We start from the raw sequence: 14,293 nt of genomic DNA on the forward strand, positions 1-14,293 counted from the left end.
CATTCAGGATTTCTAAATACCCAGTATACCACAATACCTTGATACCGCTGCCAACAGTGACCAAGTTCACGTTTTTCCTTTCACTACACAAAGCTGACATTAACAACACACTCGACTGTCATAATGCTGTTTCACCACTGCAACAGTGTAACACAGCCTCAAAGCCCAGCTGCTAAGTAGCGTCACAACAGAGGAAGGTGTGCTGACTAAACCCTATTACCGTAGGCTCTGATGCTTCCCCGCTAGAAGAAAGCAGAGAGGCACGGTAAGGCTATTAGAAGATCAAGCACACACAGGAAACTGTAACTCACACCAATAAACTCCAACCTATCCACCTACACACACGCCTTCCTAATAATCACTGTCAGACCCTGGCAGATATTGGATCAAGACCCATGATAGATACAGACAGACACAGCGAGTTGTTGTTGTGCCTGAAAAGAAAATACTGATGCCAAATGAAACACTGAGTTTCCACATAAACAAACTATTATCACAAACAATAAACTGTGAACATCATCAGAATCAAAAATTATCTCTGTGCTGTACCAAACTGAAGAAAACCACACTCACATATCCACGTTTTGGAACCAGGATTTCAAGTGTCTCACTGAAATATAATGATCCTCCTCTCTGTAGCAATCAGAAGTTGGTAAAAAGTTAAGCCTGAATTGTTTCTCAAACTATTTATGCAGTCAGTGGCTCCACAGCACTGCTGTTTTGTCAATGCATTTTCCCCTGTGAATGCACCAGCAGATGCGGACTATTTGCTAATCAAGGGGAAGTGACCAACTTCCACGTACAGTAATATGTGCATGCCCTTTATTCTGTCTACTTGATTTTCATACAGTTTCAAGTATTTGCCATTTTTAGCTTTTTTGCATAGAGTAAACTAAAGTAAGGAGCTGAATGGAAAACAGGGGAGTTGGAGCGAACATGCAAGGTCCTTCGCTGAGCTTGAACCAAGGACATCTACCTCCATCGACCCCTACACTGGCACAACACTTCTTACATTGTGTGTTTACATATTTAAAGCCACAGCTGGTAACTTTTAAGAAATTAACTTTGTGTCGTATCTGCTGAAACTGTCAATATATTACGAAAAAAGTACATTAGACGGATAGTCTGTGAAAAAGAAAATCATGTCCCTTCTTCTCTTCCTACTGTTTCTAGTGGCGTTTTTTGGTGTCTAAAATCAGACCGCGCTGCACCAAAAACGACCAATCAACTGACAATTACGTCAGTCATGCTTGTGAACTGCGGTCACATTTTCAAACTAGGCACTGCTGATCAAATAAGAATCAAGACTTTGTTGCTGCATTGCCTGTTTCTCACCTTAAATGTTTTCAGAAACATATTTTAGTGTACTCTTTAGCTGTAAAATGAGTGTGAGGTGCTCAGTCCTCCTGTTAAACTGTACCCAACATGGCAGCCGGGTCACAAACATTCTCATTTTACAGCTAAACAGTACACTAAAATATGTTTCTGAAACATCTGAGGTGAGAAATAGGCAATGCATTCACAGAATCTTGACTCATATTTGATCAGTGCTGCCTAGTTTGACAGTTTGACCGTAGTTCACAAGGCATGACTGACATGACTGACCGCTGCTTTAAAGACTCATCTGCTCTGATTGGTTGTTTTTGTTCACATGCAGTAAGGCCATTAGGAATGCTACAAGGCAATAAAGTAGGCAGATTATAATCTTATATATATATATATATATTTTTTTTTTTTTTTTTTTTAAAGTTACCAACTGCTTTTACTGCACTGTTATTACATATACACTATTATGTGGGCACACTGACGGTGTTAGCTTATACCCACATTAAAAGTAACATTATACTGGTCCCGTATACCTGGCCAATTGTAAAGCAAGTACTTCTGTGATCATTTTTTCCTAGAGTTAGTCATGCCATACCTCTGCCAAATTAGTCAGAGAACAAAACGATCAGTCTCTTAAACCAGCTTAACATGTACATGCTTGAAAACCTGACGACCATCTCGTGCTCCAATTTTTACTCATCATATGTGCCTCCACATACTCTTCTATTCGTAACTGACATCTTCCAGACTGTATTCAGCTTGTGATTGGAAACTGAATGTACATAAATGAAGTTACTGGGAGTTACAGCTACCTAGACTACATAAAAATGGCATCAAAGACGGGTAAACAAAGACAGAGGTCTCTAATATCTACATTCAGTGTGTACAATTAACACACACACACACACACACACACACACACACACACACACACACACACACACACACACACACACACCATGTTTAGACAAACAGACAATTTAACACACTATCGGCCCCAGTGACGTCCTTAACCCAAGGATTTTTCTTCCATCTAAGTGGTCAGGGTATCCAAACAAAGATTTCCCTTTACAATGCTCAGTCTCTCCCCAATAATGCTGCTCCTCCTTTCTCATAAGGCCTCTGTGAATTATTCATCCCTCCCCTCTTCTCTCTCCTCCTGCCATCTTCAGACAAGCTGATGAAATATTTCAGCACATGCTCCAGCGGGAGGACGAAGGGTCTGATGCACAGGACTGCGACTTGTCAGTAACGTGGCAGCTACCAAAATGTGGTGCTAAGAGAATGCACAGTTTCAGAGGTCAACGAAGAAACAGTCTTGGTGCTATCTTTTCAGTTTTTTTGTTAATGTCATCTATGATTTTGCCTCAATTGTGTGGTAAAAATGTGAAATGAACTCATCACATCACTCTGGACTGACTGAGTCATATGTTATCTGCACTGTGGGACAACTTTCTGATTAAATACAGTCCAGATGCAGTCCTGAAAGAGCACAGTGGTAAAAAATGATGACCAAGGTGGTTTACTTAAAAAGAGATAACAGCATACAGAGCAGGTGATATCCAGGTCCCTTGAGACAAGGGAGAGAGCATGAGAGGTCTCTCATCCTGGACTGATGGTCAGGGCCGTCAGTGCGGCCTGACAGAGAGGGAGGGAAAGACAAGAGATTGATAACTGCTGTAGATAAGAGGAGGCGTGTGAGAGCAGAGAGGGGGAAAGAGGAAAAGGGAAAGCTAAAGGGCTCTCAGGCAACTCTGATGCACCGCCGGGGGAGAGGGGCCAATGAATAATGGATGCTTCTCTAAATAGAAAGACAGCACAGAGCTGCACTCGGGGCTAACACAGAGGCCGGCCAGCTCAGAACCACACTTAAACCTGAGAGCTGAACTGTCCCATAAGAGGAAGTATCATGGCTCAATCCTGGGTTTCTCTTAAACCATACCATGAGACACACTTGTGGCTGTGTATCAGCAGATGTATTGGTCACTAGGAATTTAAATTCCTGTAAATAGTATCAGCCTAGCTCTTTCTTTTTTCTTTTTTACCTGTCTTAACCTTAGCAGTAAGGCTCTACACATCACACAGACACAGTCCATACCTTACCCACGCAGCCAATACAAAATGGCACACAAGCACATATATATATATATATATATATATATATATATATATATATATATATATATATATATATATATATATATATATATATATACATATATATATATAGACGGACACATCAGATCCCGCTGTGAATCCTGGGAGACTGACTACATAACACACTCGGACAAGGATCGTTTTACAGCAACAGAGAAATCTCCTCCTGCCCAACATCCTGTGCATCTCTTGATATCCAAGCTAATCTGATGTATCCAGAATCTCATACTCACAACACAAGTGGTTTTGCCATTTTTATATTATTGTGTCTAGAGCCGTTCCAATACCTTTATTAGTATCGGAAATACCTCTGATACTGCCTAAAATGCTGGATCGGGTAGCAGCAAGTACACAAGTCTATGTACTGATCCAATGCTTTTACTGTCACCGCTCTAAAACAGTAGCCTATAAAGAAAGTTGCACTGTGCGGCCACTGGCAACTACTCTTTTCGAGCGGCATAAAATAATTGATCGCAATAGCATAATCTCACCCATTAACAAATTGTCAGCAATTGGACAATATATTACACTGACAAGTCCCACCAGTATAAAGGCAGCTTGTACAGTATGCACGGTTTTACTCTTTAGGGGTGGCACCAGTGCTGCCAAAGTCAACACTATCAATCTTACAAAGCAGTGGTTCCCAACTGGTGGGTCACGGTCCAAAAGTTGCTCACGGGTCCATTTTGAATGGACCGCAAGTGACTTGTGAACGTGTCAAGTTTGTAGAAAACACACTTTATTTTGAAGTACAGTGAATTTCTGGCAGAGAGCTTTTATTTTAAAGAGCCATTTACTGCTGTATAGTGAGTGAATAGTGGCCAGCTACTTAACAGAGACAGCAAACTAGCTTAACAACCTGCCAAACACAAGTATGATACTGAATATATTAAACTGTGTGGACCTTGAACTAATGACTAAGGAGAAATCTGGACCCTGTGGTTGGACTAGATAGGAACCACTCTTATAAAGCAATGCCACACAACAATGATAGCAATCATTTCACATCCATACAGAATTAGTAGTACACAGCTGTTTTTTTAATGCAATGGTATGAGATCAGTAGTTTGTACTCGCTGCTACATAAGTTCAGGTATTGGAATTAGTACTGGGAAAGAAAAAATGGTATCCAAACATCTCTAATTGTGCCACATGTATGAGAATGTCACTATTGATTACGTGCCCAATTCAACTAATGTACTCATGCTTATGATGATATGTTAAAATAATAATAAGGAAGCACCTTTGAAAACAGAGTTTACAAAGTGCTTTAACAAACAATGCAAAGCAGAAGCAAAATACCCAAGAGTCAATATAATAATTAGAGCCAAACAACAGTGCTGGACAAAAGCAAGCCAGGAATTGAGGTAAAATTAAACAAGTGATAAGACGCAAAAACATATAAGAAAGAAAACCGACTATAATGATTGTTTTAAGCAGAAATCCTAACCAGAGATAGGTCGCTAATTATCTCTGGCTAGAAATCCTACATACAATACATGTGTTTAATTTTATTGTAATCTGTTACCTTGACAGATAAACTAATAAATAAAATAAAAACAGTTAGCACTACTTCTCTCCAGCGGTGATTTGTGAGATGGTACAGCACACGTCTAGGTAAAAGGAAAGCCGCTGGGGTCACTTGAGGCACACTAGCATTGAGCCAAGGATGTATAGTTAAGATGGCTTTATTAGTTTAGGGCATATAAAAGTTACAAAGGAGAACATCGACCGCTTTCAACCCACATTGGGTCTTCCTCAGGGCATTCGGATTAAGCTCCTCTAGGTGTCTGGAAAACAGATGTGTCTTAGAGACATTTCATGCTTTCTCTCATACAAGACGATCATGAAGGGTCACAATAAGCTGCGAGAACTCAGATTGTCCTGCAAAAGAATATGCTGCTTTCAAACAAACTGTCTAATTGGTAAAGACACGTACAAATATAATATGATTTCACAAATATGCTAATGTCTTATAGTATTGCATTGTCATATTTACTACACATATTGTATCATCTTTGTTGACTGCTGCCTTTTCATGCCAGCTATACACCCTGCCACAAATTAATTCCCCTCTTTGACTCAGTTAATGAAGGTTTTTGAATAATGCTCTTAAAATTAGAACGTAATTTGCATACATTGCTGCCGTTTGCCCGCTCTCTGATGTAGAAGTCTCTCAGACTAATTATTCAGATAATGAAGCGTTATAGCTGATGCGAAAGACTCAGATTAACTGTGGCACAGAAAGTTCCAGAAGAAATTAAGACAATGACATCTGAGCTATTATTCACTGACAAACAAGTCTCTATGAGAAAGTGCATACGATAATTACCATACCGACGGTGAAGTATTACATCATTGTTTCGCCAAACCAGCCAAATCAATGATGAGCAGAACAAACACCAGAAACAACAAACATCCTGTTCTACATAACACACCTAGTCTGTACAAACACTGGACTGACACAGGACACTGCACACACTCTTCTCTCCCTAATAAGTCCCTAATAAGTCCTCACGGGCAACAGCCACTAAACAGGCTACTTTACGCCGCTCTGAACTGTCCTTGAACCTCGATAACAAACCAATACACCTGAGCTCTCCGGAACATTCTGCTCCACCCTGACTGCACATCCCAGAAGACAAACAAACAACGCCTCCTCTCGATCCTTTTGCCCAGGACTGGCATGCATATGGACCATGAGACGTGCACGGTTTTCTCCTTACCCTTCCGTTTGTAGAACCACAGCATACAGCTTCGGAACACAGACATGGGAGAGGGCATGGAGGAGGTGAGAGGGGCGGGGAGCCCATGGACTGTGGCTGGTGACCCTCAAAAAGGAGGTGGAAAGGGGTAGGGGGGTGGGGTACTGGAGGTGAAGTGTGAGGGGTTAGGTGTTGGTTCGAGGGGGGGGGCTGAATACAAATGAACAGATGGAAGGACAGAGATGAAGGAAAGGTGGAGAAGGTTAGTTAGAGACCTTGGTGGAGTGATAGAATAAAAAAGGGTGTCTGCGGTGTACTGGACTGGACAGCTCCCTGTCAAAAAAGAGGGAAGGGTTGGCAGGACGGGAGGGGGGCGATGCTGTAGCTGAGAGCCAATCCTGTCCCTATGGAATGACTGGTGGGGAGATAGCGAGCGGCGGCAGCGGTGCAGCGAAGGGCGAGCAGCGGCAGCAACCAGAAGAGACCTGAGCTCAGCTTCCAGCTCAGCAGTACTCCCTTAATATTCCCAGAGGCTCAACTGCAGAGACACACAAGCAGCAATCTTCCTCCTCAGCCACAGTCAGGAGGGCCAAGGGAAAAAAAAGAAGTCTTACTTGCTTGTATTTTTCCAGAGGAATCTGCCTAGCTCGCAGTGGAACAAATCTTGTTTATTTACAGAAATACGAGTCAGTCCAACTTCGCAGAGCTTGACGTTCCACAGGAAGGGAGAAAAAGCTCAAGTGCACGCAGCACGCTTTGACATTGTGTAGATGCCTATGTGCATGTGTTTCCTGGCATTAGAGCCGATCAATCCAAGTCTTTAAAAGACGGGGAGGGAGAGAGGAGTGAGCAAGAGAGAGGGAGAGTGAGATAGAGGGAGCAAATGAACAGCAGGGATGGATGCAAAAAAAAATATAAGAAGCCGGAGAAAGAAAGCCGGTGATGACAAGCAGAGAGGAGGGGGCATAAAGAGAACAACACAAATAAAAAGGTGGACATCTCACCTTGGAAATGGAAAGTCTTCTGGTCCACAGTGATGGTGAATGTGCTGTCGTCCTCGTCATCAATGCCGATCACAGCTCCCTGGGCAAACAGAGAGGGAGAGAGAGAGGAAAAAAAGCAGGCAGTCAGGCAGCGGGACACGTCATACTCCACTTTCCATTTCTATCCTCATGCCCTCCACATGTTCCAGCAGCCCCTGACGGGCTCTCTATTATATATTACCCTTGGTCTGTCTTGGTACCTCACTCTTTCCCCTTCTAAAGCTCCATCTCTTCTTGCATTATCGTCTTTTTCTCACAATCATTCTGTGCTCCTCTCTCTCATACACACACACACACACACATGCGAGTGCAGCCTTTTGGAACATAGCAGAGAAGAAGGGAGGGGAGGAGGAGGTGGGATTTGGGAGAGTGAAGGAGGAGAAAGGCAGAGAAGGGTGGAGAGAGACAGGCACCGGGGACCAGCAGCTAGCAGCCAGCAGAACTGCAGAGAAACGGCCTGCTGGCTAGCTGGGACATTAGCTCCTAGCAACCGAAACAGGGTGTGTGACTCAGAGCTTCCTTACACAGCAAACCTGAAAGTAATAAAAATACCACTACTACAGGGGGTGGATAAGACATAGGAACAGCTGTAAAAAAATTTTTTACAGTCCAGTACAATAGTGCTCCATAAATACCACCTTTAAGAAACAAACAATTTTTAACTGATACTTAGTTTTAGACTCTCAGAGCAATTAACACCCCAACCTCACCTAACCTCATACACTCACTCTTTACAAAGACATAATGTCAATTCCACTGGGTTACAGCATTGTCTTTGTTTATTTAAGTAGATAAAGTCACAACACATGAGCAAGGCCGCTCTTAAAAGAACAGTTCACCCCTAAATCAAAAAAAAAAAAATACATGTTTTTCCTCTTACCTGTAGTGCTATTTTTCAGTCTAGATTGCTTTGGTGTGAGCTGCCAAGTGTTGGAAATATCAGCCATAGAGATGTCTGCCTTCTCTCTAATATAATGGAACTAGATGGCTCTCCATTTCTGGTGCGCCAAGTGCCCAAAAAAAAAAGTGAAACCTTAACAGCAATGTCTCTTTTTAGAAAGCATGACTCGGTTACTCAAGATAATCCACAGACCTTGTTGTGAGCAGTTTCAGGGAGGAACTACTTTCTTTCTACCGGACTACACACCTACCAACTGTATCATCACACAGACGGAATCATACATCTGCTGACTCATCTAGCACCACTGAGCTAGCTAACTGAGCTGAGGAGGATGCAATTAACGTTTACATCTCACGCTGTTGAGAATGAGCCTCTCGTCTATGAGTAGATGCACACTTCCTTCTGGGTGGAGATAGGGTTGGTGGGTGTAGTTCAGTAGAAAAAAAGGTTCCTACATGAAACAGCTCACAATAAGGTCTGTGGATTATCTTGGGTAACTGCCGTCATGTTCTTTGGAAAGACACATTGCTGTTGAGTTTTTTAAATTAAGTTTTTTTTGGCGCTTTGAGCACCACAAGCTGAGTGCCATCTAGTTACATTATATTGGAGAGAAGGCAGACATCTCAACGGCCGATACCTCCAACACTCAGCACCTCACAGCAAAACAATCTAGAATGACAAACAGTCCTACACGTAAAAAAAAAAAAAGTATTTTTGATTCGGGGTGAACCGTTCCAAAGTCCATAGAGCATAGTCAGTAAACTTTATAAAGAAAAAAAAACTTTGAAGACAAACCAACAAGAGGTTTGGTATGTACAATGTGTGTATTATTGAAGCTAAACAAATTATTTACCACGTGATTTCAGAAATAACCCAATGCAGTTGGGTTTTTTTTTTTTTCCCCTGAACATCCCAAAAAATCTTATAACAAAGTCCCCCTACTATCAGAGACTACTTGGTGGTCCATAGTGATGCAAAATAAGGAGTTGTCACAACTGACTAAGTTGACATAATGACAGTCTTTTGGTTGTGGAAGATGTGGAGTACACAAACAGTCCTCCACAGGACAGTCACCATTGTAGAATGAAAAGGAAATCTATTGGATTTTCAAATTTATCACATATACCACAGTCTCCATAAAGAAACAGATTTCTCTCTATAAATAGTTCTTTGTTGTACCTCATAATGGAGATGCATTATACTGCATGATCTGATCTGTAAAGTCATCATTTACAAAGTTTGAAATCGCTGTGATAACCTATATCTGTTGTCATTTCGTTCTTTGATGGAATAATGTTTTCATTAATTGTAATGTCTATACAGTACAAGTATGTAATACGGTAGAGTAGTATCTCCGAGTTTAGTTCTGTGACACACAGTGTCACCAAAAACCAACACACAAAGGTACAGATTTATTGAAAAGTATTGTAAGTGGACTGTACTTTGTTTTCTAAAGCTCTAAATTTTTATTTCTTTTGGACATGGAGAAAGTTTCACTCTATATTTTATGATTAACATGACACAATTAAAAATTCAGTTGCCCTGTGGCACCTAAAATAATTCAACAACCAGTTTAACACTACATTAGAGGTCATGGCTACACGGTTATTCAAAACAAGACTATGCATGCCTGGTTTAGTGAGACAACAGATAAAGCCTTTGGGAAAGATACTTAACAAACCGAAACTAACATCAGCTAAGGGTTTGGCACAATAAACAAGACTCAGGGTTTGATAGAAGCAAAGTTTTTTTTTATAAAGTAAACATAGGCAAAGTTATTTTTCTTTCAAGGCATAAAAAGTTTAAGAATGTATTAACAAAAATTCAACTTACATCCCGATTCAAAGTTGTATAGTGACAAATTAGAAGTCTTAGGAAAGAGAATTTTTTTATAACAACTCTAGCTGTTGACAGGATTTTTACAGCTCTATTATGCACATCCTCAAATGACTGTATCACAATACACTGTGTCACACTGATCCACTCCTAACTGAAACTTCTGACTTATGACCATGTGCCCATAAATGACACTGGATCCTCTTTTCAGGTAGTTTCAGGAGATACTTCCTCCCTTCATACAGTTCACTGGAAACATTTTCAGGGTTCTTAGCAGTGGTTTTTGTCCCAAAATGTGGTGGCATTAAATATGGGTTTTGCCACTGCTTCTGTGAAAACTCAAGAGAAATTTTGCCTCTTTGATTTTATAATGAAACATGTGGAAAATAACATGAGAGTGCTCAATATGTGGCTGCCAGGTACGGGCTCTGGCTTGTAAATGCCAAATAAATGCCACTTGGGGTCTACAGAATTTGGATGAGGAAGCAAAGCCTGGCCTAACTTCACCTTTCATTAAGGTCGTAACTATCTTAATAAAAGAGAGATCACGCTGAGTGTTTTATACGCCAATATATGTAATCCTAGCTTTTAGGTCTGTCCCTCTGTTGGCTTCTTTCAATAAAAGCCCTAACCCCCACTGACAAATACAACAACCCTGTATTTTCAAGAAATAAGAGCTCATTCTTTCAGCACTAATGTAGGCTCAGTGCCTTAAAAATCCTACTGCATTAGGAATCTTCTCTTCCTCTCTCGATAAGTAAAGCAGGTATTGTAGCAGGGCAGTTGCTGCCATCTAGTGGACATAGCTGAATACTTAAAACACATTATGAGGGCAAACATCTACTAGGAGAGCCAAAAAAAGTCGAGTGATGGAGCTAAGAGGTACTGATACCTGTTAAACAAGGCCAATAAATCAAGCAATTATTATATATCAGATGTAAACTGCATGACACTGCATACAGCAATACTACAAAGTCACACATGGGATGTGTTGCACTGCACTCAGGACTAGGGATGCACAATATTGGATTTTTTGCCGATATATAACAACTCATTTGACCCATAACTGATATCGATATATCCACTTTTTTCCCCACCTAAATTTAGTGATCATCAAGTCTCTTATGTAGTGGAATTAACATCATATTATGCATGCATAGCCTTATCATTAAGACCCACCAGTAGATGGAGACATGAAATACAATCCTTTTAATGTGTGTAATACTCAATCATTGTGCAACTTAAGAAAAAGCATGTTGGCCGACTTAGATGGATACCCATGCCGTGCCAATACTATTGCGCATCCCTACCCAGGACAACAGTGAACTTGTGGAAACTCTTTCCAAATACCTTGTAAACGAGGGCAGCAACTCAGCCAAGCATGCAGGGTATTTATTTAGTTTATCAAAAGACAACTGTGTCAGGAAGAGGACGGCCTTGAGATAGGCCAGAGAATCTTACCCTGAGTCGCACACAGCCTCTTCTGGATCCTCGCATCATCTTGTCCTTTGACTGTAAATCAACAACAGAACAAATCAGAAATTAATACAGTCAGTAATACAGGGCTATGGCTAACAGCACAGACAGGTTGCATTGTGCTGTGCGTCTTTAGGCTATTAATATCCATGAGCAATTTGATCCAAGTATAGTCTAAGAGTCTCCGCTCTAAATAAGAGCGAAGAGAGAAGACTCTCCACTCTGAACTCGTGCTTTGTATTTCAATGTAACAGAGTTTTTTAAAAATGATAATACAAAATAATGCTTAAGAAAACAGAGGAAATTTAGACAATAATCAAACAGTGGATGAGGACAGAGGAGGTCAGTGAAGTCATATCACTTGGACGTAGGTCTGACTAAAGCTACAATTTAATCTATTATTACTGCATGTTTTATGTTTTAATCACTTATTTAAAACATATACACATTTTATTATACAGTAGATCAGAGCTGCATCTAACATTTTATTATCAGTTAATCTGCAGATTATTTTCTCAGATAATCATTCTGTCTATCACAATATCTCAGAACCAAATGTGGCATATTGGACTGCTTGTTTTGTCTAACAGTCCAAAACTCAACAATACTCCTTTTTTCATCATAAAAGAAAAAGTAAAAGCAGCAATTTGGGAAGCTGAAACTGGCAAATTTTATCAAAAATATTTACACTTGGAGTTTCCCAGCAACAGCAGGAAGAAGATCCCGGATGCAGCCTTTGTCATTTACGCCCCAAAGTTATGGAACACACTACTTATAGATATCAGGGAAGCTAGCTCGCTAAATATTTATAAAAGAAAGCTAAAAACGGATTTGTTCACTTTAGCCTTTAACTAGCTCTGACTTCACTCACACACATCTGAAACTCCTTCTTTTCCGCTTTTACTTTCTATTTATGCTTCTTGCTGCTGCAGTGCTTTTAAATCTTATTTGATTTCATGATTTATAGTCACACAACTCTATGGTTTTATGAATCAGTTAATCCATGCTTTAAACTGTTTTAAATGTCCTTTTATATCGATTTGCCTTGTCTGTTTTATGTCCATTGTGTCTATTTTCATGTGAAGCACTCAGTGCTTATACTGCCCTTATTGTAAAGGACTTTGTGCTGCATTTCTTGCATGAAAGGTGCTACAAAATTCCTGCGAGACACTTATTCTGCTTTGACTTCAGTCTGACTTTGAACTCAAGCAACAACTGATTAGTTCAAACCTCTGGATCAGAGTGACTTTGCCCTGAAATGTAAAGTAACTTCAGGTTTGTTCTCACACCTCACTAGGCAACATATCTCCACCATCACAATGATTACTTTCATGCAGCTACCCAAACAAAACTAGTAATGTTCTGTCAACAAAACAAACTAAACAATCTCATCAGACAGGCTGTCTCTGATCTGTAAACTACCTTGGAGAACAGGTTGTTGTGCACCATAGATAACATCTCATAACAATCTCCTAGTCAAATAACGGACTGCGTTCTCCTGTGTCAGTGCAGGAGGGTCGACAGGTGAAGCCTAACGGTGTTAACACTAATGCAAACACTCACTCTGGACTCGCACATCTCCTCTCAACTATCTGATCAGTAAGTGCACGATAGATAAACACTGCATTTAATTTGCACTACTTGCACTATATCACTACTGGCATGTATGTACAGTATGTTCAGCAACAATACTCTCATTATTTAAGGTACTGTCCATAAGCACTGAATATGGCTAAGTACTGCATTACTTTACCTGACAGTTACCTGCCTATCTACCTTACGTCACCTATCTATCAAACTTAGCTAACGTCACCTAGCGTTGTCACAATATAAATCAATACTTACAGACCCAGTGAACTTGCTGAGGGGAGTGAGCCGCACTTAATCTCAGTTGTCATCTTCCTTACAACTTCACAAACAGTTACACTTACATCTTCTTGTCTGCTGTGACCTCGACATGACTAATCAGAGTATTAATCGACGCTGAAATATTAAATATCTAACGTTAACTGACGTTAGCGTTAGCAGCCACGGTCTATTCCCGCGGTGTCTTGGTAGCTATTTAGCTGGCAAACCAGCGACTGTCGGACTCTCTTCTACCTACCAGAGATACATTTCGTCTCGCTAACTCACATAATCAAGTCTCTACCTCGCCTAATGCTGTTTACAAGTCATAATAATGTTTCGCCGACTCGGTGTATCTCAGCTTTTAGCTTCGCTAGCTAGCTAGCTAAATTAGCGGAAGTGTGGAAAATATTCTGTCACGCGATTCGTCAGTTGGTCTTCCAGGACTGTTCCTATTGGCTAACGTGTGGTTCCGACATCATGTAGACCCGCCTCCCCGTGCCAGCTGAGACTCCTGACAAACACAAGGCCCTTATCCCACTTTGACAAGCAGCGACAACTTCTACAATCAAACCTCCTGAGCGGATCGCTTCAGCATGTTCAAACTGTGGAAATGAACGTACCGTGTAGTATGACAGCAAGCCGGCATTGTAGTCCAAAACGAACCAGCGGTACTGCCATCCCTTCATAACGTTAGTCCACTTGCTGAGCGGCCCTTCCATGATGGACGCCATCTTTACAATAGGCTGTGGTTGGGGAGGAGTCGGATAAGGTGTGGGCAGGCGTCACCGGCAGGATGCTGCTGATGAAGATGATGATGCTGCTGATGATGAAGATGATCATCTGAATAATAATCAGAATCCGGTTTATTGACAAGCAGGTGTTCACACACAAGGAATTGGCTTTGGAATGTTATTACACAACATTTAAACATTACGAGAAAATTAACTTAACAGTAAAAGCAAGTATTCCAAAATCAAGAGACATTTATGTAGAGTACAATA

General features: G+C 40.8%; 1 protein-coding gene across 6 annotated transcripts in view; it reads right to left on the reverse strand.

Annotated features, from left to right (window-relative positions):
- The window catches only part of osbpl9 (oxysterol binding protein-like 9), a 50,434-nt gene extending 36,388 nt beyond the window's left edge, over positions 1–14,046 (reverse strand). For 5 of the 6 annotated variants that reach the window (XM_050055751.1, XM_050055749.1, XM_050055750.1 and 2 more), the window contains exons 1-3: positions 13,913–14,046; positions 11,430–11,480; positions 7,193–7,271 (exon numbers count right to left, since the gene is read on the reverse strand). In XM_050055751.1, the coding sequence (XP_049911708.1) occupies positions 7,193–7,271; positions 11,430–11,480; positions 13,913–14,023 (241 nt within the window). In that variant the 5' untranslated portion in view covers positions 14,024–14,046. Of the gene's footprint in view, positions 1–7,192; positions 7,272–7,412; positions 7,432–11,429; positions 11,481–13,912 lie in introns of those variants that run through there. The other variant, XM_050055755.1, reaches the window with a different exon arrangement.
- Between the last annotated feature and the right edge of the window lie 247 nt (positions 14,047–14,293).

Source organism: Epinephelus moara, chromosome 10 (assembly GCF_006386435.1).
Source record: "Epinephelus moara isolate mb chromosome 10, YSFRI_EMoa_1.0, whole genome shotgun sequence".
Lineage (NCBI taxonomy): Eukaryota > Metazoa > Chordata > Actinopteri > Perciformes > Serranidae > Epinephelus > Epinephelus moara.